We start from the raw sequence: 22,203 nt of genomic DNA, 5'->3' as shown, positions 1-22,203 counted from the left end.
CGACAGAGAGAGATCACAAGTAGGCAGAGAGGCAGGCAGAGAGAGAGAGGAGGAAGCAGGCTCTCTGCTCAGCAGGGAGCCTGATGCGGGACTCGATCCCAGGACCCTGAGATCATGACCTGAGCCGAAGGCAGCAGCTTAACCCACTGAGCCACCCAGGCGCCCCAGATTTTTTTTTTAAAAAAAGCAAAAATCCAGATTTTTTTTCTTAAGTGGCATCTTTGTTTTGAACCCACTGCCCGTCCATAGGGGCCGCTCACTCCCCCCCTGCCTGCATGGGTTGGAGGTGGTCACGGGGAGAAGGAAAACGAGTTGTCTTCAGCAGAGTTGTCTCCTAACAGACTCCAGGGGAAGCCTGGAAAATGAACAAGAAAGAAAGTGCATTTTTTTCATGGCACCTTCAACCCTTCAAGCGGTACTGTGACCGGGCAGCAGGCACAGGAAGAGGGGTCAGTTTGGAGAGCTGCTGGTTCCTTACCCACGCACCTCTTTTCACCCTGAGAGTCAAGAACAGCTCTGGCTGTGGGCAACGTCTCCAAGACCCTGGCAGCCTCGTGGATGCGAGCTTCCCAGGCCCTCGGAGGCGGCAGACGGACCCAGCATTCTGGAAAGCAGGCAGCTTCCTGTGCCTGAATGATAAAGCCCTCGGCTTCCCCGGGAAGTCTCATTTCCTTCCGGCAGCCAGACCACGAGTCTGCCGAAAACCAAGGTGCAAATTAGAAGGTAGAATCTTTGTCGCGGCCCGTTTGCAGGTCTGTGGGCGGCCCCGCGTGGGGGTCCTGCATGCTGGGGACGGTTGCCGCCTGCTGAAAAGGTGGCTTGGGTTTTGAGCTAGAGAGACAAAAAGTACAAGGCCCCTGACGCGGCCAACGATCTGTCGCTTTCCCCAGAAGCCTATCAGAAACAGGCTGACATCATCACAGCTCAGATACTCCACCAGCTGTGGTCGCCACGAGTGACAGGATGAGGTTGACGGGAGAATCAGAGAGAAAGCGCGGCGGGGAGGAAGAGGAAGGGAGCCAGAGAGCTGATATCTGGATTTAATGTATGTTCCCAGCCCAGGGTTGCAGGGTTGCCTCCCTCGCCAGTGTGGCGCGGAGAAGTTTTCTACTCTAGCCTGGAGAATCAGCCATGTCTTCTCCACTCGTTAGAAATCACTGACACTCACACCCACGGGGAGATTTAGGGATGTGCAATTGTTTCACTTAATTAGCAAAATCGCAAAATGGTTGGGGGGAGTGGTTGGAGAAGGGATGGTTTCCGACTCGAGAGCTGGATGGCTTTGTGACTCCAGGCTTGGGATTCCCACATGGGAGGAGAGAGCCACGGGGATGTGCGTGCGTGACCTCAGGAGACCCACCCCATCCCTGTGGGACGCAGCATGGCCCGGGGCGGTGGGGGGGCGGGGGAGACCACCAGCCTGGGCTCTGGCTGGCTGCAAGACAGGTCGTTTTTCCCTCCCCCGAGTTGCTGTTTTTCTCATCCCTGAAACAGGCGAATGATTCCTTATACCAGATCTCTCGCAGCCCCCCTCCATTTTTGGAGTCCCAGGCTTCTCTGCCTCGCAGAACAGAGCTTGTAGAAACCACCAGCCTTCGCTAACCAAAAACCGAAGCGTAAAACGGAGGGGGTTTTCGTTTCGGTGACTATTTTAAGGAACGCCTCACTGTTATTATGGAAAGACGCCTCCGGTGTGTCTTCAGCTGGAGCTCCGGAGGAGACAGTGTGGGAGAAAAGCGCTGTCGCGGAGCCGGAGCCGTCCCTGTCCCCATGGCGTGGCCGTTCCCGCTGCAGTGTTCTTCAGTGCAGGTGAAGTCTCTGCACCCAACCCCCTGGCCCGCAGCTGTGGGGGAGCAAAGAATTCCAGGTGTGATCGGTTTCCACCAACTGCGCCACTGGATCCCTCTTTCTGGCCACGCTGCATCTCTGTCCTCTTTTGCTGTGGGGTAGGGAGCACCTTCCACCCTGGGGAGGGGAGCCTGCCTCCCTGCTTCCCGAATGCTCGGTGATTCCAGCTGAAAGCCCTGATGGACCCCAGAATCCCTTCCCTTGGGGCCTCCCTCCCAAGTATAATCCGATGGATTTTCTTCTCCCAACCATACAGATTGGGTCTGTGAGTCTGTAGCAAGTCTAGTGGGAGCCAGTGGGGCTGAGCGAGAGGACAGGGCGTCCTCTCTGCTGGAGTGGGCAGCAAGTGAGCTGGTGAAGAAAATGCAGGACTTGGAGCTAAAAATACCTAAGTCGAATCTCTCTCCCATCCCTCCTGAGCACTGGAACCTTGTGCAAATTGTGTGCAAATTAGTGCACAAATTCCTGAGCACTGGAACCTTGTGCAAATTGTGTGCAAATTAGTGCACAAATTCTGTATTGATTGCACAAACTACCTCAGCCTTCCGGTCCTCTGACATAGTGGAAAGAATGAGGGTTGTTGTAAGGATTGAAGAAAATGTATCCAAAGGAACCGGAGTAGTCAGTATTGTAGCATCTGTAAGCCCCTGACAGCATCAGTGACCTTCCCTGCTTCCGTTTAGGTGGCTTTGGCCCTGCGAAGAGAAAGGTTAGGGGCATCTGGGTGACATAGTTAAGCGGTGGACTCTTGGTTTTGGCTCATGTCGGGCTCTCAGGGTCACGAGATCGAGCCCCACATCTGGTATCCCGCTCAGCACGGCGTCTGCTTGAGTCCCTCTCCCTCTGCCCTTCCCATTTGGGCTCTCACTCTCTCTAACAGAAGTAAGCCTTTAAAAAGAGAGAGGGAGAAATGTTAGATTCTGAAAAAATAAATAGAAGGCTTCATGGTCTAAAAAAGAATTTATGAAAGGAGAGGCGGTCCAGAAAAGTCCAGGAAAAAGGATGGAGTTCCAGAGCACCCACACCGCTATTTCTCCAGGAAGAGCTAAACGCCCTCCTGTAAGGCAGTTGTACAGGCACCTGCTGTATCTCTCAGAGCGTGTGCTGGCCTGGAGGAGTGCATTGGCGGCCCTGCCATCCCCGTCAGTAAGAGCCCCCGAAATAGAGGTTCCATGCGCCTTTCTTCTGCCAGGCGCCCCCTGGGCAAGCCTCTGCCCAGGATGCCACCCCCTCCACTTCCAGCCAGCAAACACACACCACCTGTGAGCAGCCTCCCTATCCCTCTGTCTCCTGCTCCCCAGGCTCAGCTTTGCTCAGGAGTATGCAAAACCTACTCAGTAGCATGGTAGTAAATTTTATTTGCAAAGTGCTCTGGGGTGACACTTTCCTTGGACTGTGACTTTCCTCACTGGCGAGCTGCTGTCTCTCACTTCCCAGATCCTTCCAAGGTGACTGCTTCCTTTTACCTCCTTGGAGGTTGGCTCGTATTCGGTGCCATTTATCTTTTGTAGCTGAGCAGGTGGGGGGTGGGGGGTGGGGGGCTGGGGGAGGGTGCATGTGTGTGCATGTGTGTGTGTGCGTGTGTGCAGACACGCTAGTACAGTGTGTTACAATGATGTGCTTCCTGCACGTCGGCCGACGGCTTTTCTTTCATGCTTCTCTTTCTAATTCCACTGCTGGGTTCTATGACTCATCAGTGGCAACATTATGCTTTAATGGATTAGCTGATGCCTAAAAATAGCCAAACCTCATGCGAGCAGCACAGAAGTCTGCATGGTCCCTTAGCAGCCAAGGCAAACTGACTTGCCAGCATTTCACATGCGGGGCTTGGTGGGAATGAATCCAAATGTATCAAAAAATAGGTAGTGACCTCTCCCATGTGAGAAAGCCCTGCGCTGGGGCTGTGGTCCAGCAGTCGGTGATAAGCCTCCAACAGAAAGAAATGGTATCAGAGCACATTTCTGTTGATGTGCCTGTGTACCCCTCCAAAAAAAAAGAAAAGAAAAGAAAAGAAAAGGAAAGAAAAAGGAAAAAGCTATTTTTCAGCCCATGTGTAATAGACACGCCCCCAACGGGGTTGGGGGTCCTTACATGTATTAGGGAAGCAGACTCTCATTGTTGGTTATAGCTGATTTTTAATTAATAGACTTTATTGTTTAAAATAGTTTTAAGTTTAAAAAAGAAAAAACAACGAGCAGAAAGTAGAGGGATTCCCAAACACGGAGGTTCCCCTGTTGTTAAAGTCGTGCATATGTATAGTGCGTGTGTGTGACAAAGCATCAGCCAGGACCGATAGGTGATTTTACCATAACTTATGTTAAGGCTCATTCTCCGTGCTGTGGCGTAGAGACATGGCAACAAACGCACCATGTCATCTATACACCTCTGTATCATTCAGAGTACCTTCATTGCCCTAAAAATTTCCGTTTCACCTATGCTTCCTGCCCATCCCCACCCCCACCCCCAGAGTCTGGGCAACCCAGCCACTCATCTGTTCTCGTCTCTGTGGCTCTGCCTTTTCCAGAATGTTCTATCGCTGGGATGACACACTAGGTAGCCTTTTCAGACTGGCTCCTTTCACTTGGCCATATGCATTTAAGGTTCCTCCCTGTCTCTTAGTGGCTTTGATCGCTCATTTCTTTTTAGCAGAGACTAATACATTGTTTTCCGAAGGCACACCGTTTAGGACCCTAAAAGGGGAAGGCAGGTGGGAGAGAATTCGGTGTGCCTGAGAGCTGCTCCAGCCTCCTGTTGAGTCAGATCATAATGGGGTCTCCCTACAGTGTAGGCTCTGGGAGCCAGCCTGCAGCATATGAGGAGAACCCAACGTGTCATTTGGGATTTGTGTTCGGGGGCGTCTCTGAGCCATTGTGTGGGTTTACCGAACAACCCTGAAACGCTTCCGCCAACGACTGAGTCAGGTTTTAGCATTTAACGTGATTAAATGTTTTAAATAGAATGCTCACAGATACTCTTACACTCGACTGAAGAGTTGTGACTGTTTTTATTAATGATTTTTAAACACTGGCGTAAATGGGTCTCTCGCTTATCCTGGTCATCTTTGCTCCGTGTTGAGAACATAATCATGCACACTGGCCTTCAAGGAAAGCAGATTGGTTTTTTCTTTTTCTTTTTTTTTCCCCTCCTGGTAAAACAGGATCAAGTATTTCACTTGTAGACCAAGTTGGCAATTCCCAACTTAATAATTTCACCAAAAGCCAGCCCTGTCGACTGAAGCCCGGCTTCTGAGCCATCTCCCTGATCCCAGGGAGGGACAGAATTTGTACATTTGGGACAGTATCAAGCAGAAATGGTTCGTAAAACAGATGCCTTTCACATTCGTGAAAGCAGGGATTCTCGTGGAGGAAAGGGGAGACATATTTAAACAACAGACGTTTTGTTTTCTTTATATCTTGTTTTTGGTGATATGTACATATGTGTGTATATAGACATAGCACCAATCTAAGATTGAAATATACATGCAAAAGCATAAATATGTAGATACGTATACAGTGTTCAGATATGGTAGTTGTTGACTAAGTAGTTAAGAGAATTTTATTAAGCTTATACACAGAAGAGCTAAAAATGATCTGAAAAGCCAGTCATCAGCCAGACCAGGAAGGTGACATTGAATAAATAATCATCAGCCCAGAAGCGAGGATGTGTTGCCTCTCTGTCTTGGTGCTTTCATCCTGCATAGAAATTGGAAGTGATCGTTTTAAAGGAGGTGATTTGCGGGGGGTCGGTGGTGGGGAGGTTTGCTGGAGAGAAGGAGGGGTGGGCAGATTTCTCAGAGAAGCAGCCCTGAGCTAACGGGTGTGCCTGCCGCAGCAGGAGGAGGGCAGGAAAGGGTGGAGAAGGATGGGAGGTGACCCGCCCCTAAAAAGGAGAGGTGCTGGCTACAAGGCATCCAAAGATGAAAGGCAGAGGGGCCTCAAGCTGACATAGGACAAAGGCTGTTCATGCTCACATTTCATCCTGCAGACTGCTCAAAGTGTTTGGAAAAGAATGTATTTATGGGTTGAAAAAAAAAAAAAAAAACGGGCCGTGTTGAGCAGCCAGAAGTTATGTAACATGCTTGGGTTTTATATGGCACTGCCCTCCCGAATGTATTTTCCTTGGGGTTTCATCAGAGGCTCTTTGAACCCCAGCATGATCGTAAAATGAATTAATGATTATTGGCACATCCGAAAGAGTAAAAGGGAACTCAGGAGTGGAGAGAAAGCATCTACAGTGTGATTCGGTGAAATCAAGATGAATTGAGGCAGCTGTCACTCAGCCCAGAAAGCTGCCTGTTCAGGGGTGAGACAGACCCAGAGAAGGCTCCACGCCTCTCCCTGGAGAGGACCGGAAATCCAATTTAGTCCCAGTTAGTGAAAAGAAACAAGGACAGGCAGAGCCTTCCGGTGTCTAAACATTGACCTCTGTTGGCCATTCGTGCCATTGCAGTGTTCTTACGTAGGGAAAGCGAACACAGAACTGGTTATGCTTTCAGATGTTTATTGAGCACCTATTACACTCCAGGAAGTATTCTGCACTCTGGTGAGAGAACAATGAGCAAAGCAGGCAATATCTGCACCCTCGTGGAGCATAGAGTCTTGGGGGAGTTTGGGGAAAGAGATGACACAAACAAATACATAAGCAAGTATAATAAGTGCTATGGGGAAAAAAATAAAGCAGCCGAGAGAGGATAGGAATACTGGGGATGGAGGGTCATTACTTTAAATAGGGTGGTGGTCTGTGAGGCTCTCTCTGGAAAGGGGAATGGGAGGCAGCAGTACACAGGGCAGGAAGGATCCCAAATGGAGGAAACAGCAGATGCACAGACCTGGAGTCTCCTGTCTTTCAGAGTTCAACGAGGAGATCATGGTCACTACAGTGCAGGGACTGGTGGCAGGGCGGTATGCAGACCATATTGTCTTGTTCGTGGCGGCATTTTCTCCCAGTGGGAAGCTGGCTTGGCCAGGAAAGTGGTGGTGGAGGCAAGAAGAAATGGTCTCATTCTAGATACATTTGGAAGATGGAACCAACAGGATTTGCTTATAATTTGGAGATGTGCAGGGTGAGAAAGAGCTGAGTAAAGTATGATTCCCAGCACTTTGACCCAAACTCCTGGAAGAGTGGGGATGCCCTTCATGGAGATGAAGAACAAGCAGGCACCAGTACACCAGAGCAAGGGCATACCGGTAGGGCTATCCGGAACACGTGAAGTTTGAGTTGCCAGTAGACACCCTAGTGGATATCATCAGATAATATGGCTGCCACTGTCCAACTCTGCCCTTGTGAAGTTTCTTGTTTCGTGCGCATGTTCTATCTCCCCCACGGAAGGCAAGAACTGGATCTTCAACCAGAGGTACTCTTTTGTAGTCCCAAACACTTAGCAGGTACTCAGGGCTACGTATTGAACATTACTAAAACCGTAAACTCTGGAGCATGTATACTCAATCAATAATATCTTGAAGTTCCTGACACCATTGGGGACGACCCACGTGGGCCTCAGATTCAAGCAGTTCACAGACTGAACATTCTGGTTTCAAGTAACCTCATGTCACAAAATCCCACCTTCTTTATTTCATCTCCAAAACAGGACAGGGTTTTTGAGGTAGGTAATGCTCCTCGCCAAGGGGATTCCAAGGAGATTAACCTAACCATCTATATTCCCACCAAAAAAGCCCTCGGTGTGATTTCTTCATTAACTGTTAATGATCAGTTAACCTTTAAGAAGGTTTGTGTCCTCCTGACAAACCCAATTATGAAATAAAAATAGATTTGTTGTGAAGACATTAGTGGGCTTATTTGAGATATGTGCAGTAAGAGTTTGACTTCCACCAAAGAAAGAGGAAAAAACTTATTTGAGGTCACATAGATGCAGACCCCCAAAATGCATTATCTAGATAATTCAGTCTACATAATTAGGGAGGAGAAAAATATTAGTGAGGATAAATATTAGCGAGGGTAAGTAATTAGTGAGAACAAAAATAACATTCGGCCAGAGCTCTCCTGCCTATTGCTTACAACAATCAGATCAGCTGAATAGTCTTTTGCTCCTAATTTGCATAGACCCAGCTGAGAATGTGTGATGTGATGCCTTTCCCAGGACAGCAGAGCTTCTCTGGAAGGAGACAAAGCTAGAATTTAGGAGGAAGGGACCCAAAGCAAGCCTTTGAAATGGTGGAGAAGATCTTCCCCCAACCTAACCAGGTTAAAAATAAATTCTATTATTATCAGCTCTTTTTAGTCCAGGGCTCAAATGCTCTTTTCTCGCCTTGTCACTTTCATGAATTTTTAGGTAGGCTCTTCAAGCTACGGACCACATTACAACATTTAATTCTAAGACTTGTCTTGGGAGTGTTGAGATAAAAGAGTAATAAGGGGCTTTCAAAGTGCCCCCCCCAAAAAAAAAAATTATGATCCGTCTAATGGGAAGCATATATGTCTCCAGCATAGCTTTCGGAGTGATCAGTAATGTTACCTCTCATAAAGGCCTTGGAGATACTTCATCTTAAAAATGCATCTACAGATACTTGGTAACGTGTGGACATTTTCAGTTAGATTTGTCTACAAGGATACAGTAAATGTGACATTCAGAGCTTGAAATGTTGGCCACTCGGAGGAGTTCATACAATAGGGCTCACACATCAAGAACTTGACCATTAGCAGGTGTCGGCAAGGAGACAGACTCTACCCGAGTACAGGGGATCATGTAGGAAAATGCAAAGCATACTAGAGGCAGTGTGTTTAGAAGTAGGGTTTGTAGTGTTACAGACATCACATTACCTCTGACCAGTGTTAAGTGGGGATAGGCAAACAGATTCTTAGGAGGTCTTTACACTTGAGAACTCTGTTTCTGTGACTTTCAATTGCAACTAAACAATCCCCACTTCAAGTAGGATTTGTTCCTTCTGCATGGCATATGATGTTAATGCTCTAAGGGGTTTGAGACCGGATTTATGGTCCTCCCACTTGGAATTGGCTGGGCATACCCATCTGACACTGTAACTTGTAGCTATCTTCATACATACAAAAATGCAAATACATATGTGTGTGAGATATAATGTAGTTCTGTAATTAAATATCAGCCTCCTCACCCATTATGTAAGGAGATTAGAATTGTATGAGTAGGTACAGGGCAGACACTATTCCACGATTTGCTGAACCATGAAATAAAGCAATGAGCTTGTGCCATTGGATCTTACTTATTTCAGCTAATATTTCTCACTGGTGGGGGTAGTAGAAATGTTACATTCATCTCTTTTATGGCATTGTAGTATCTTTGTTCACAGGGGCAGAGATAGGATCAAAGGGAAAGAAAATGGGTTTGGGGGACCAAAGACTGGGATTAAATCACTATTCGTTAGGATGTTAGGCAAGTGACTTAATCTCTCTGAGACTGTAGTTCCTTATTTGTAAAATTGGAACACTAGTACTTTTTATTCACTAATCTGCTGTGAGCATAAACAAAATACTTTTGGGGGAGTTTGTACCTAAATGTTTGACAGGTGGTAGACACTCAAAAATGTTTAGCTCTCTTTATGTTGTTAATATAGCTCAGAACAATTTCCCCCTGAAAATACGCACATTTATATGGGCTCACGTTCACACACGCACTAGAGTAGTAAACTTCAATATTCACTCTAGTTGTTCCCTCTAAAAATACTTATGACTTTTATGAAACAAATAAAATATATCATTCAAGAAGTGTGTGTACAACTAAACCAATCATAGTTACCAAAAAAGATAAAGTAGGTAAAATAGAAAGCCACAGTGCATATCACATGGAAATTTACTACTTTTTAGGGTTTGGGAGGATGATATTTTAATTACTTCTGTGTTTGTGTATGTGTGCCTGCATATAAAATTCAACAAAACATTTTAAATATTATTATATATAGTCAATATTATTTTGATTTACCTACATCTACCATTTTCATTGTTCCTTATTCTTTTCTGCATCTACAAACTTCCATCTAGATTGATTTTTTTTCTCTATATAAGGAATACTCAGTAGTATTTTCTTTAGTGCATATCTATTAGTGGTTAATTCTTTTAATTACTGTTTTTCTGAAAAATGTATTTTGCCTTCCTTCCTGAAGGCTCTTTTTGACCAAAGACTTGATTGGCAAGTCTTTTTCTTAAGTGTTTTAAAGATATCCCATTGTCTTCTAAACAAAACAGTTCCATTTTTTTAAGTCAGTACATTTTTATTTAAGGCATTTCACATGGGAGTCCTTCCACTGCCGATCACCTTAGCTCCTCCAAAGTGGGAATCATAATCTTCAAAATAACCCCTTTACAAAGAACTTTTGTTCAACCCACAGTTGTCGCTGTCAGTCAGCCCACACTTCTTATGGTTGGGCTTCTCTGATCTCCGCTTGAATACGGACAGACTTCTTGCTTTTGGTTTCGTTTAGCTCATAGACAAAGACTTAGACAAGTGGGAAAAACAAATCCTCTTTTGCAACCCAGAACTCATTGTTCAGTGCGAGTTTTGATCAGGTGAGAAGGCACATGATTCCGAAAACAGTTCCTTTCTTTTTAGTGAGAAGTCAACTATGAATTTAATTGTTGTCTATTTGGAGGTAATGTATATTTTATTCTGGAGACTTCAGGAATTTTCTTTTCCTGTCTTTGGTTTGTAGCAGTTAAACTGTGCCCTGCTGGGGTAAGAACTTCTTTTTCTTTTTCCTGCTTGGGGGTTAGGCCTTCTTGAATCTGCAGATTATTTTCTTATACCAATTTTGGAAAATTCCAAGCTATTGTCTCCTCAAAAATATTCATTCTGCCCCATTATCTCCTTCTCCTCCTGGTATGATTCAACTTACGTGTCTGTTAGGGCTTCTCAAGGTGTCTTCTATGTCTCTCACCTCTCCTCTGTGCTAACTTTTTTTTTTTTCTTTTTTTTTTTTTTGGTCTCTATGTCTCATTCTGTATAGTTTCTTCCAAAGCAGCAGCTCAGGAATCCACTTCACCAGTTCTGTCATGACCCACATTTATTCTGTTGGAAAATCCATTGTGTTCTCCTGATTTTAGTGAATGTATGTTTCTTTATTCAAAATTTCCATGATCTTTTGAAAACAGATTCTAGTTCTCTACCAAAATCCTCAAGCTTGTCTTTAACCTCCTTTAATATTATAAACATAGGTCATTTTAAAGTCTGTGTCTGATGCCTCTACCTCAGAAGACCCCTACCCCCGGGCTTTGGGTCTGTTTCTATTATCTGTTGTTTCTATTGGTTTTTTATTCATGTCCTCTGGTCTGTTCATGGACTTTGTCCCTCTTTTTTAATTGAGTGTCTTTTATTTGAAAAACTGTGGAAATAATTCATGACCTTAACCCAATTTTAGGGGCTAAGATGATCAAAATCTGAGCTTCGGACCTTGAGAGGGCCTGTCTACTTCTGGTTCACCTTACTCCTAGAGTACAGCACTCAGCACTTTGGGGTCACAGCCCAAAAAAATGGTGCTCACCGGAAAGCAGCCTGCCTTAGCACACCAGAAGGGTAGACCCTGAATTTCATTCCCTACTGTCCCCCTCCCCCATCCCCTGGAGATTACCAGAGGTCTACTTGGTTTTGAAACTGCTCAAATTTGGAATGTGCAGATGCCCTCGGGGGAAAATAGGTTTAAATCTCTCAACCATCACCCTTTTCTGAGCCTTACCCCGTGGTTTTTCATTATCTTATTTTCTGTCTAATGCCATAAAAAAAAAAAAAATCATGTTTTACATTTTTCTCTTAGTTTTTGTTTGCTTGGTTTTTGTTCAGAGTATTTAGTTGTCCTCAGTGAGAAGAGTGTTCCAGACTATCTAGTGTACCACCCTGAGAAAAGCTATTGGAAACTGACTCTTTGAACCTACTTCATTGTTTTTTTTTTCTTTTTTTATATAGCATAAAGTCAAAGATAATAAATTTCTATGAAAATTAAACTGTTTGAACCTCAAGTGCCTTTCAGCCTGGTTTAATGGTAACAGTAGGATTTTCACTGGACACTATCTCCCTGCCTTTGCTCACCTATCCCTACTTCCAGGAGTGTCTTCTCCTTGCATCCACACCTGTACTCCACCCCCCAGTGTTTCAAAACTTAGCACCGTGTATTCTTACCCGGGAAGACTTCTTTGAGTCACCTCATCTTCAAACTGGCCTATGCCTTTCCTCTGCCCTCCAGCAACTTAATATTGGTATTCAGGTATTATAATCCTACTCACCACGTTGATCCGCAATTATGTTCACGTGCCCGTTTGCCCACCTGATTGTGAACTACTTTAGGACTGGATTTTCAGTTTATTTCCTTAGCACAGTGCGCACATGGCACATGGTGGTAGAGAAAACAGCAAACTCTTGAGAGGATACTGAGCTTCCCCCACTTTAGATATCTGTCTTCAAACCAGTGCACAGGCTCATTCGAATACCTGGTACTTGACCTTGGATGGGCCAAGTCCACGAGCCCTCTGTGTCCTAAATTTTACCCTCTACCCAACACTGTCCACTCCTCAAACCTCTCCATATGCTGCCCAGCCTTCGGGGTCCCAGGAAAGCTCTTCCTCTTTACTCCAGCCTTCAGTGGTTCTGCTCCCCTCAGTTCCTGAATACACACTCATTATCCAATAAATACGAAGCTTCAACCATGTGCCAGGGTCCCTTTTCGGAGCAAGGGATACAATGATAAACAGGTAAGCGCTGCCTACGGGAGCCTGGATACAAGTTCACTCTAATTAGCTCTGTTATACATGAGAATAGTGTTTACCCAGTGAGCGGATAAAGTGCAGGACTGTATCTTGAGCTCCAGTCACCAACAGAGACTTGCTCAGTGCTGAACCCTAAGTACCTGTTCCGCATCCTTGGGGGCCCATCCATCTGTTCTAAAGGAGGCCAGCTAGAAAGCTGATACTTCATAAAATAATATTTTGAGGGACACCTGGGTGGCTCAGTTGGTTAAACAGCTGCCTTTGGCTCAGGTCATGATCCCAGCGTCCTGGGATCGAGTCCCACATCGGGCCCCTTGCTCAGCAGGGAGCCTGCTTCTTCCTCTGCCTCTGCCTGCCACTCTGTCTGCCTGTGCTCACTCTGACAAATAAATAAAATCTTAAAAAATAAAATAATATAATATTTTGAACACTAAAGGGGCTTTTACTGGCGCCTAACCAACACCCATACGTGGTCAATAATTAAGAGCCTCAATTGTGTGTGTTGGTGGATGAGGCTTGTATTGGTGGATGAGGAAGAAGAGCTAAGTCTTCTCGCATCCTCCCAAATCTGGCTCATGCACATGTGGATGTGTATGACCTAAAACAAGAAGAAAATGTCTTCACTGCTCTTTTCCCTGTCTCTCACTGTTTCCACAGGTCAGCGTGGAGGTTTTGGTAGAGTACCCTTTTTTTGTGTTTGGACAGGGCTGGTCATCCTGCTGCCCGGAGAGAACCAGCCAGCTCTTTGATCTGCCGTGTTCCAAACTCTCAGTTGGGGATGTCTGCATCTCGCTGACCCTCAAGAACCTGAAGAACGGCTCTGTTAAAAAGGGCCCGCCCGTGGATCCCGCCAGCGTCCTGCTGAAGCATTCAAAGACCGACATCCTGGCAGGCAGCAGACACAGGTACGCCGAGCAGGAGAACGGCATCAACCAGGGAAGTGCCCAGATGCTGTCTGAGAATGGCGAACTCAAGTTTCCGGAGAAAATAGGATTGCCCGCAGCGCCCTTGCTCACCAAAACAGAACCCAGCAAGCCCATGGCAACGAGGAAGAGGAGGTGGTCGGCTCCGGAGACCCGCAAACTGGAGAAGTCAGAAGACGAGCCACCTTTGACTCTTCCTAAGCCTTCTCTAATTCCTCAGGAGGTTAAGATTTGCATTGAAGGCCGGTCTAATGTAGGCAAGTAGAGGCAGTGTGGGGAAAGGAAATTCGGCTCTCCCTTATCATTTGTATCCAGATTACTGTACTGTAGGCTAAATAACACAGTATTTACATGTTACCCTCTTTAGGTTTCTGTTCTAACCTTGTCATTAGAGTTACAGCCGGCGGTGCGCAGGAGATGGGTGCACTTGCTTTTCCGGGAGTGTCTGGCAGTGACAGTGGCAGGTTGGGGGGTGGAGGGGGGACGGCCAGGGCAGGCCACCCCCCCCTCCCTCCCCGCGCAGGCTCTGGGGCGTCCTGGTAGAAACGAAATGTGGCTTCCGAGCACCTGCCTTTTCCAGCCACACAGAAGCCTCCACCAGGCGCTGACTTCCGCCGCTTTCCCAGAGAAGTTCTGCGGGGCAGGGAGCAGTCCGGGGTGCGGACGTGCGCGCGTGCGTGTGCTCCCGCGGGGGTGCGTGCACGTGGGGGGCACAGGTGCATGGCCAGGGAGGTTCCCCTTCCCTCTGCCTCCCTCCGGCCCACTCTCTCCGGCCCTCAGCGTGGGACTGGAGGTCCAGGGGGAAGGTCCTGGTGAGGTTCTCCCGGCAAAACCAACACAGGAACTCAGCAGGGCCCGATCGGGGGCCTCACTCAGACAGCAGATGGGAAGCTAACCGTGCAGAAGATCCTTCCCCCCCCCACCCACCAACATATTTTACAATAAAAGCAACTTTTAATCCTATAGATATATATTTCCCCCTATGGGGCCTGACTGCACTGATATTTTTTTAGAGCAACTGCCACACGTGGGATTTCGTTTCTGCTTTACTAGCGCAGTGATGTCTCCGGGGTGTCCCGGTGGGCTGGGCAGCTCCTGCTGGCCAGTGCCCCGCACGGTGGGGAGTGGGGGTGGGTGGGGCGGCGGCCGGGGTGGCAGAGGGCGGACACCCACTCTGGATTCCGTGCAGTGTTAGGAAAACCAATCAGGTTATCACTTTGACTTCGCTCCCAAGAGGTAGGCGCGAACTGCCCTTCAGAGAGCCGCGGGAGCTCTTGCATTGGGTTTGCAAATCTCGTCTTTTAACTTTAGTACTGTTTATAGTTCATGACTATGGACAACTCGGGTGCCACTTTTTTCAGATTCCAGTGTGACTGAGGAATTAGATTTTGAAGATGAGCATATATATTACTATCTCTAAGCACTTAAAATGCTGTTCACACTTTATTACCAAGCATCTTGGTCTATCATTCAACAAGTACTGTATCTCCCTTTAAACTCTTTGGGAAGAAAAAAACAAAACAAAACAAAAAAACTAAGTTGCTTTCTTTTTTTTTTTCCAACACTGTAACTACATTTCAGCTCTGCAGAGTTTCTCACGAGCAAGATATTGGAAGTTTCAATGTGGTTTAAAGGGGTGAATGTGAATTATGAACTAGTACGTGACAATGGCCACCGAGTACCGCCTCACAGAAGGCACTTTTCACTTTGATGTTTGAGAAAGAATTAAAGGCCTATGCAGAGCTGGCAGAGAAACTGAGAGAAAAGGAATGGAAAAAAGAATACTCATTTTTGTCCAGTGTTTTTCTTTTTAAGATGAACTTTTAAAGAGCCTTGCAATTTGCACATCTTGAGTTTATGATTTGTGTGATATTCCTGCAGTTTTTATCCAATAACATTGTGGGAAAGGTTTGGGGGACTTAACGAGCATAAATAAATGTAGCAAAATTACTTTCTAACCTGCCTAAACTCTAGGCCGTTTTATAAGGTTATGTTCCTTTCAAAATTCATTTTGGTCTTTCTACCACATCTGTCACAAAAAAAAAAAAAAAAAAAAAAAAAAAAAAAAAAAAAAAGGTCATAGCAGGACAACTCTGAGAATTTTCTTCAGACTCATTAAGAAAGTTTTCCATAAAGACATTTATATATGTGATCAAGTTTTTTTAAAAAAATTACTTTATCATTGTTGAAATTACTGTTATTTTCAGAATGACTTTTTTTTTTCCACCGGAAATCAAATCAAGATTTTCATGTTTGGTACAAACCCAGAAAGGGTATATTTCACAGTTTAAAATTTTCATCCCCAGAGACCTGAAACATTGTTTGTGGGTTTTGAGTGAGTGTCTTAAAGTGCTTTTTAAAAAAATAGTTTTATAAGTAGGGAGAAATTTTTAAATATTCTTACTTGGAATGGCTGCAGTCTCTCTGAACAAATACTAAGTACTTAATTGGATTTTTCTTTTACCACTGAAAGGAGTACTTCTTGCATTTCACAAATTTGAAAAAAAAAATTCTGATGTCGACCCACATTTTGGCTGTCGAGTATTTCATTATATTGAGCTCTCACCAGAACTAATGATATTTATAAACCGTTTTCTGGGGTGTACCAAAAACATTTGAATAGGTTTAGAACAGCTAGAACTGGTCCTTGACTTTCTGTGGATTTCATTACCCTCTCAGCATGCTGACAGAGAGCTGGGTGAGCCCATACTTGGGGTCATACTGCTTATTTAGTGCTGTATTTTTTTTTTTTTTTTTAACGTTTCTGCTCAGAGAACTTGCTTAATCTTCCATATATTCTGCTCAGGGCACTTGCAATGATTAGGTTTTGTTTTTCTTTTCCTTCTGTAACCTTTGATGGTAAGAGGAATACGGGGCTACCATATAGAGACTCTGTCCTCATCAGTACCACTATTTACAGAAACTCACGTGGACGCAGAAACACACACACACACACACACACACACACCACCTTTCAGTTTAACTTCCAGTACTGAACTAACTGGATCCTCAACACCCGACACTAAAATGGGAAAACATACATGGTTTGCAGCAATAGGAACATCACCATTAATTTTTGTGCTTCTATTTCAGGTATAGGAATAACACAGTCATGGGTTCTCTCTAAACATTGTCCCATTTCATTCTCTTGGCTTTTGTAGCACGTGCAATACCTCCCGTGCCAAGAGGCCCGACCAGTGTGCTCTAGGGAACACTCATCCCCTGTTGGGCCCATCATCCCTGTTCTGGCCAGAGAGGGGCTGGAGGGGAGGAACCAGGAAGGGGAGAGCTTCCCACAGCGAGCTCCCGCCCAGGATGTGGAGGGCTGGGGCTGGGGCTGGGAGCTTTCGGGAGCCCCTTGTGTCTGTCACCACGTTGCGGAAAAGAGCCACTGGAGGAGAGCAAGGGATGAGCTGCAGTCTCCCCGTGGCCACGAGGAATAGTGTGCAGTATGGAGAGGGCAGAGGCAGGTTCGTTTCTCAGGTGCCCCCAGGAGCAACTAGAACCAGGATCGACCCATTCCATCTCCACGGTGTTTTCCAGAGCGGGCAGGTTCCTCCTTCCTCGGTCTGTGTCCTTGATGCTTTGAGCCGTTCCTCTGGGCATGGACAGGAAGTGTGGCCCGATGTGTGTGTGTGCTTGTGTGTGTGCACGCTGTGAACATGCGGCCAGTGGCCATGGAGGGGCCACCTGCAAACAATGGTTACCGGTCCTCTGCGGCAGCTTTCTCTTCAATAGGAAGAACATCCAGAGGACAGGGAACCTCGTCTCGTTGGCAGACATTGGTGAGCCCGGGGTGGCCTTGGTCCCCACTCCTGTGTAGCAAACCTAACAATGACAGGCGTAGATATTCTCCGCTGCCGAAAAGCTTAACGAGGATCAGCCATGTGCCTCTGTACGGTGTCCACGTTGCAATAGTTAGCCATCTTTAGTTCTTTCTTTCTCTCCTGTTTTCCATTTCTAAAGTACTAACAGCAGGCCTTTTGCGTTTACAACGAAACACAATCACCAAGAAATCAGTCAGGGCGAAAAGGAAAAAAAAAAAAGAAAAGAAACCAACAAACAGGAACCTCTCTTTATAGGGATTTCTAAATACGTTAAATGACTGTTCCTTAGGATGTCTCACTTAAGAATCATTTCAAGTTTGTTTGGGCCACATTGGGGAGGGGGTGGGGGATACAGAGTAGGATGCCACTTACCTCAAACCTTGTAAAGTGGAAATCCAAATTGCATTTTTGTTCAGACTTGGGGATAATTTTCTATGTCGGTCAGTTTTTTGGTGTCCCCCCCCCCCGCCCCCGCCAACTCAACCTGGCCTGGTATGGGATTTTTTTTTTTTTCTCCCGTGGCTGTTGATCCCCATTGCTGACTCTGAATGGTGCCCCTGTGTTTTCTGTTAGGTGAGTGTGTTGCGCTTTTCTCCCCCCACGAGGAAGTGGCAGCATCCCTCTTCTCTCCCCTACAAGGAACTCTGCGAAACCTTTCTCACCTCTTACTCAGGGACGGGGCTGGCGTGTGTGTGGCACACTGGTGTGTCCAGAAGCAGCATTTCGCCTGCTCTGGAGTACGGTTGCATAACTCCGAGGAATGTGTAGATTTCCTGCATCGTGTGGATTACCCCTTAGATACGGCATACATTGCAATATCATGCTGCGTGTTCATGAGGAACAGTAGCTCCTAGTAATCATAAAATTCACTCTTTGCACATAGTTTTGATCTTTACTGAAATGTGTTGCCAAAATTTATTTTTGTTGTTGTCGCTTTGGAATTCTTTTTGTTTGTTTGTTTTTTAAGGAAACAATTGACAGTACCCTTTTAACATCCGTGACTGCTAAGGAAACCTATTTCTTTCGTAGAGAAAAAAAAAAATCTCAAAATGCTTTTGAAGACACTAATGCCATGCTATTTCAGATGTGGGAGAAGCAGCAGAGCTCTTGGGACGGGAGGCCAGGCTTTGTGAGCTGTGCTGGTTGTCATGGCTACCGTCTCCGGAACCCACAAGCAGCTCGACAAACTGGTCTGTTCTCTCCCAGAAGGCTTTGCACTTCTGTTTCCTAGTCACCCACGATGATTCCAGGTGAAAGACGGGCCGGCCGTCTCAATCCAGCGCCCAATCCAGCGCCTTCGGTGGGGATCTAAAAGGAAAGGAAGTTACGCTTTCTTTTTTAAAGTGGACTGGAAGCCTTTGCTTCCACCTTTGTGTTTTTAACCCAGAATTTCTGAAATAGAGAATTTAGGAACACATCAAGTAATAAATATACAGAAAATATACTTTTTTATAAAGCACATACGTGCATATGCTATTGTGTTGGGTTGGTTTCCTCTTTTTTTCACGGACAGTGTTGTGTTTCTGTTGATAGGGAAATTCCAAAGAATTTGCACACCTCCACTCCGGAGCTGAGATTTCTTTTACATAGATGACCTCGCTTCAAATATGTTACCTTACGGGATAGGATCTTTTCTTGTAGCACTATACCTTGTGGGAACTTGCTTTCTCTCTCTCTCTCTCTCTCTCTTTTTTTTAATGTACACCTAATTTGAGAAGCTGAAGAAGAAAAAATTTTGAAGCACTCATTTTGAGGAGTACAGGTAATGTTCTTGAAAATTGCACAAAAGAAAAATGAATGTCGAAATGATTCATTCAGTGTTCTAAGACATGGATCTGTTGAAACAATGAGTTTCATACCCTGTTTGTAAAAAAAAAAAAAAAAAAAAAAAGCATAAAGGTTGAAAGTTACATGTTTGGGGTTTTTTTTGGTTTTGTTTTTTTTTTTTTTTTTTTTGGTTTTGTTTTTGTTTTTTGTATATAGAAAACTGTTTTGTCTCAAATAATCAGATTTGTGAGGTTATGGCCTGGAAGAATTACTACAGAAAAGGCTCTTAAACTATACCCACACTTCCTTTATGTTTTTGTTACATAGAGCCCTCTTCTGAGGGAGGGCAACTCTGTATTCTGCAATTTGAGAATACTGTTCATTCCTGTGCTGAAAGTACTTCTCTGAGCTCCTTTCTTGGTTTAAACTCTCAAGTCCTTGCAACTCCTTTTTTCTTCAGAGATCACTTTTGACATGCTCCGCACTTCTTGTTCCAATAAACCCAAAGAATATAATCCTGAACAAGAAGTGTTTGTAACAAGAGATCCTAGCTACCAGAAAAACAGAACTCATTATGAGGACAACAAACAAACAAACAACGCTCAGTCTTCTTCCCCCCGCCCCCCGACACCTCATTTAAATGGGGGGCTCAAACATGTACTTCAATTTCAATGCCTCGTTTTACTTTAGTTTGGGGGTTTTTTTCCTTTAATCTTGAGGCTAAAATCAATGTAGAGCAACTTTTCAGAAGAGTCCCATTTTGTCTCCAAATCAAGGCAGCCAGTGGAAACTGGACAGCCGCGCGGGAGCATTAAATACACCCACATACAGTTCTTAAATTCAGGATCTCAGCCCCTCCCTTACTCTTTAAAATGCAAGGCTTCTGGTAGCTGACGTTCACCTGTACGATGACGGGAGTGGACAGTGGCTTCAGCTTTTCATGTCCTTCGTGACTTGCATACAAACGGTTCAGCTGTATTAAAATTAAGTGCATTTGGCCGATAGGTAGTAGGTATACGGTAAGGGTCTCTAAGAATTTCCGTAACTTTTCTTATCTGAAAGGACTTAAGTCTTCCACTGCAGATAATTGGAGACTTTGCCCGTTTTCTTCCCCTTTAGTTTGTGTGTTCGTTTGCTGTCTGGATAGCCAACGAGCCTGTCTCCTTTTCCATGGCCAGTCTGAAGGCCTGCGTTGGAAGTGCTGTTTACAGTAATCCTTGCCGGGGTAACATCCTGTCCTCCAGAATGTCAAGTCTTGAGATGCCGGACACTGGCTTAGAGCCAGGTCTTTACAGAGCAGTTACCAAGAAGTCGGGGGTGTAGGTATCCTCTGGTTCTTACCCGAACCACTGAATCTTTAAGGCATTCTTGGGTCCAGGAGTGGGGTAAATTGTTCAGTCAGTGAACCTTGAACTTAACACCTGTTATGTTCAGTTCTGTGAATACTGCCCTTTTGGCTTATTAGGGCCGTTTCTTCCTCCTGGGTCTTCACCTGTAAACCCATTTAGTGTAAAGTGAATGGAGGTTTCAGGAGAACCCTGCCCAGTATTTTGGGGGGCCTTTGGGTAAGACAGTCCTAACTTCTGGCCCCAGGGCCATCTCCGAGATTCGTACCTTAGTCCGTTTTACAATCAGATCATTACCCGCCGAACTTCCAATTGTATGCCTCCCACCGGCCAAGGGAAAAGAGACGCCAGAACTTTGAGGGCACTATCAGACTGATATGGCCAGTACAGAGGAGAACTAGGGAAGGAATGTTTTGCACCTTATTGAAAAGAAAATTTTAAGTGCATACATAGTTAAGAGCTTTTATTGTGACAGGAGAACTTTTTTCCATATGCGTGCATACTCTCTGTAATTCCAGTGTAAAATATTGTACTTGCACTAGCTTTTTTAAAACAAATATTAAAAAAAATGGAAGAATTCATATTCTATTTTCTAATCGTGGTGTGTCTATTTGTAGGATACACTCGAGTCTGTTTATTGAATTTTATGGTCCCTTTCTTTGATGGTGCTTGCAGGTTTTCTAGGTAGAAATTATTTCATTATTATAATAAAACAATGTTTGATTCAAAATTTGAACAAAATTGTTTTAAATAAATTGTCTGTATACCAGTACAAGTTTATTGTTTCAGTATACTCGTACTAATAAAATAACAGTGCCAATTGCAAACGTGTGCTTCTGTGTCAGATCCTTGAAGAGAAGAGGAAACTGAGGAAAAAATGGAATCCCGCACTTTGCCCCAACTATGAGCACCGGGTCGGTGTGTGCTTGGGAGGGTCACAAGGCACCGGTTTTCCTACTGCTTTTTTGGAGGGGGAAGTAGGGGGAGGCAAGATGTTGTGGTTATACCCTACATGAGGTCTGCGATAAAAGGCACATTTCGACAGCCCATGTTTCGACTTACTCAGTTCGCGTTTTATTTCTATCTGAACCATGCTGTTGACAAGAGATTTGTTTCTGAACAGCATTTGGCAGCTTCATGGGACTCCTGTAGCGTCATCGATAACATTCTGGAACAATGTTGCTGTACGCTGGTTCCGGGTCTAATTGCAGAGGAAAGTTCCTTCAGTTTGTGCCTGACAGAAATTCCACAAGCCAGGGGCCTCCCTGCATGCACATGGGGGGAGTCTATTTGTCTCAAGGGTACAGCATTGGGGGCGTTCACGGTGCCCACTCAGCCGTTGCCCCACGAAGTAATCCTCCCAGGACCCAGGCACGGGAACCCCTCTGCCCCCTCTGTGCATGTGGCCATAGGATCCTTCCAGCCTTAAGATGCTGCAGAGGTGGAAGGGAATTCTCGGGGTCAAACTCAGAGTTTTCTCTGAGCCCAGGGAGGCGGGGGTGATGTCTTTCCTTTTGCTGCCTTCCTGGTGAGCGTCTGGGGAGCATCTCGCCCCGACTCTCCTCTTGGGACTCAGAGTTGAAGTCCTGAGTGCTGTGAATATCAGTGCTGAAGAAAGGTGCACCATGCAGGAGCTGCTAAGGTGAAGGGCATCTCATTCACAGACCCCGCCCCCGCCCCCACCCCCACCCGGACTCCTGCGCAGGAAGGCTTGCAAGTTGCAGCAGACACTCAGGTATCCTGCCTGATACCAGGTCTGAAGGTGCCCCAAGCACGGGGCTCCCCTGCACCCCTGAACATGGGAGGCAG

The 22,203-nt window shown here is 45.5% G+C and overlaps 1 protein-coding gene and 1 non-coding gene across 11 annotated transcripts in view; both read left to right on the top strand.

Moving 5' to 3' along the window:
* Window positions 1-21,221, top strand: part of ATXN1 (ataxin 1) — a 408,360-nt gene extending 387,139 nt beyond the window's left edge. For all 10 annotated transcript variants that reach the window (XM_059179401.1, XM_059179406.1, XM_059179402.1 and 7 more), the window contains one exon: window positions 13,189-21,221. In XM_059179401.1, coding sequence (XP_059035384.1) covers window positions 13,189-13,719 — 531 coding nt within the window. In that variant the 3' untranslated portion in view covers window positions 13,720-21,221. The remainder of the gene's footprint in view (window positions 1-13,188) is intronic.
* Window positions 10,235-10,359, top strand: LOC131834999 (small nucleolar RNA SNORA40). Its single transcript, XR_009355080.1, has one exon. It is a non-coding gene; the product is annotated as a small nucleolar RNA SNORA40 (small nucleolar RNA).
* Window positions 21,222-22,203: the final 982 nt, after the last annotated feature.

Source organism: Mustela lutreola, chromosome 6, assembly GCF_030435805.1.
Source record: "Mustela lutreola isolate mMusLut2 chromosome 6, mMusLut2.pri, whole genome shotgun sequence".
Lineage (NCBI taxonomy): Eukaryota > Metazoa > Chordata > Mammalia > Carnivora > Mustelidae > Mustela > Mustela lutreola.
Note: the sequence above shows the minus strand (reverse complement) of the source record. Positions and strands in the feature narration are given on the sequence as shown.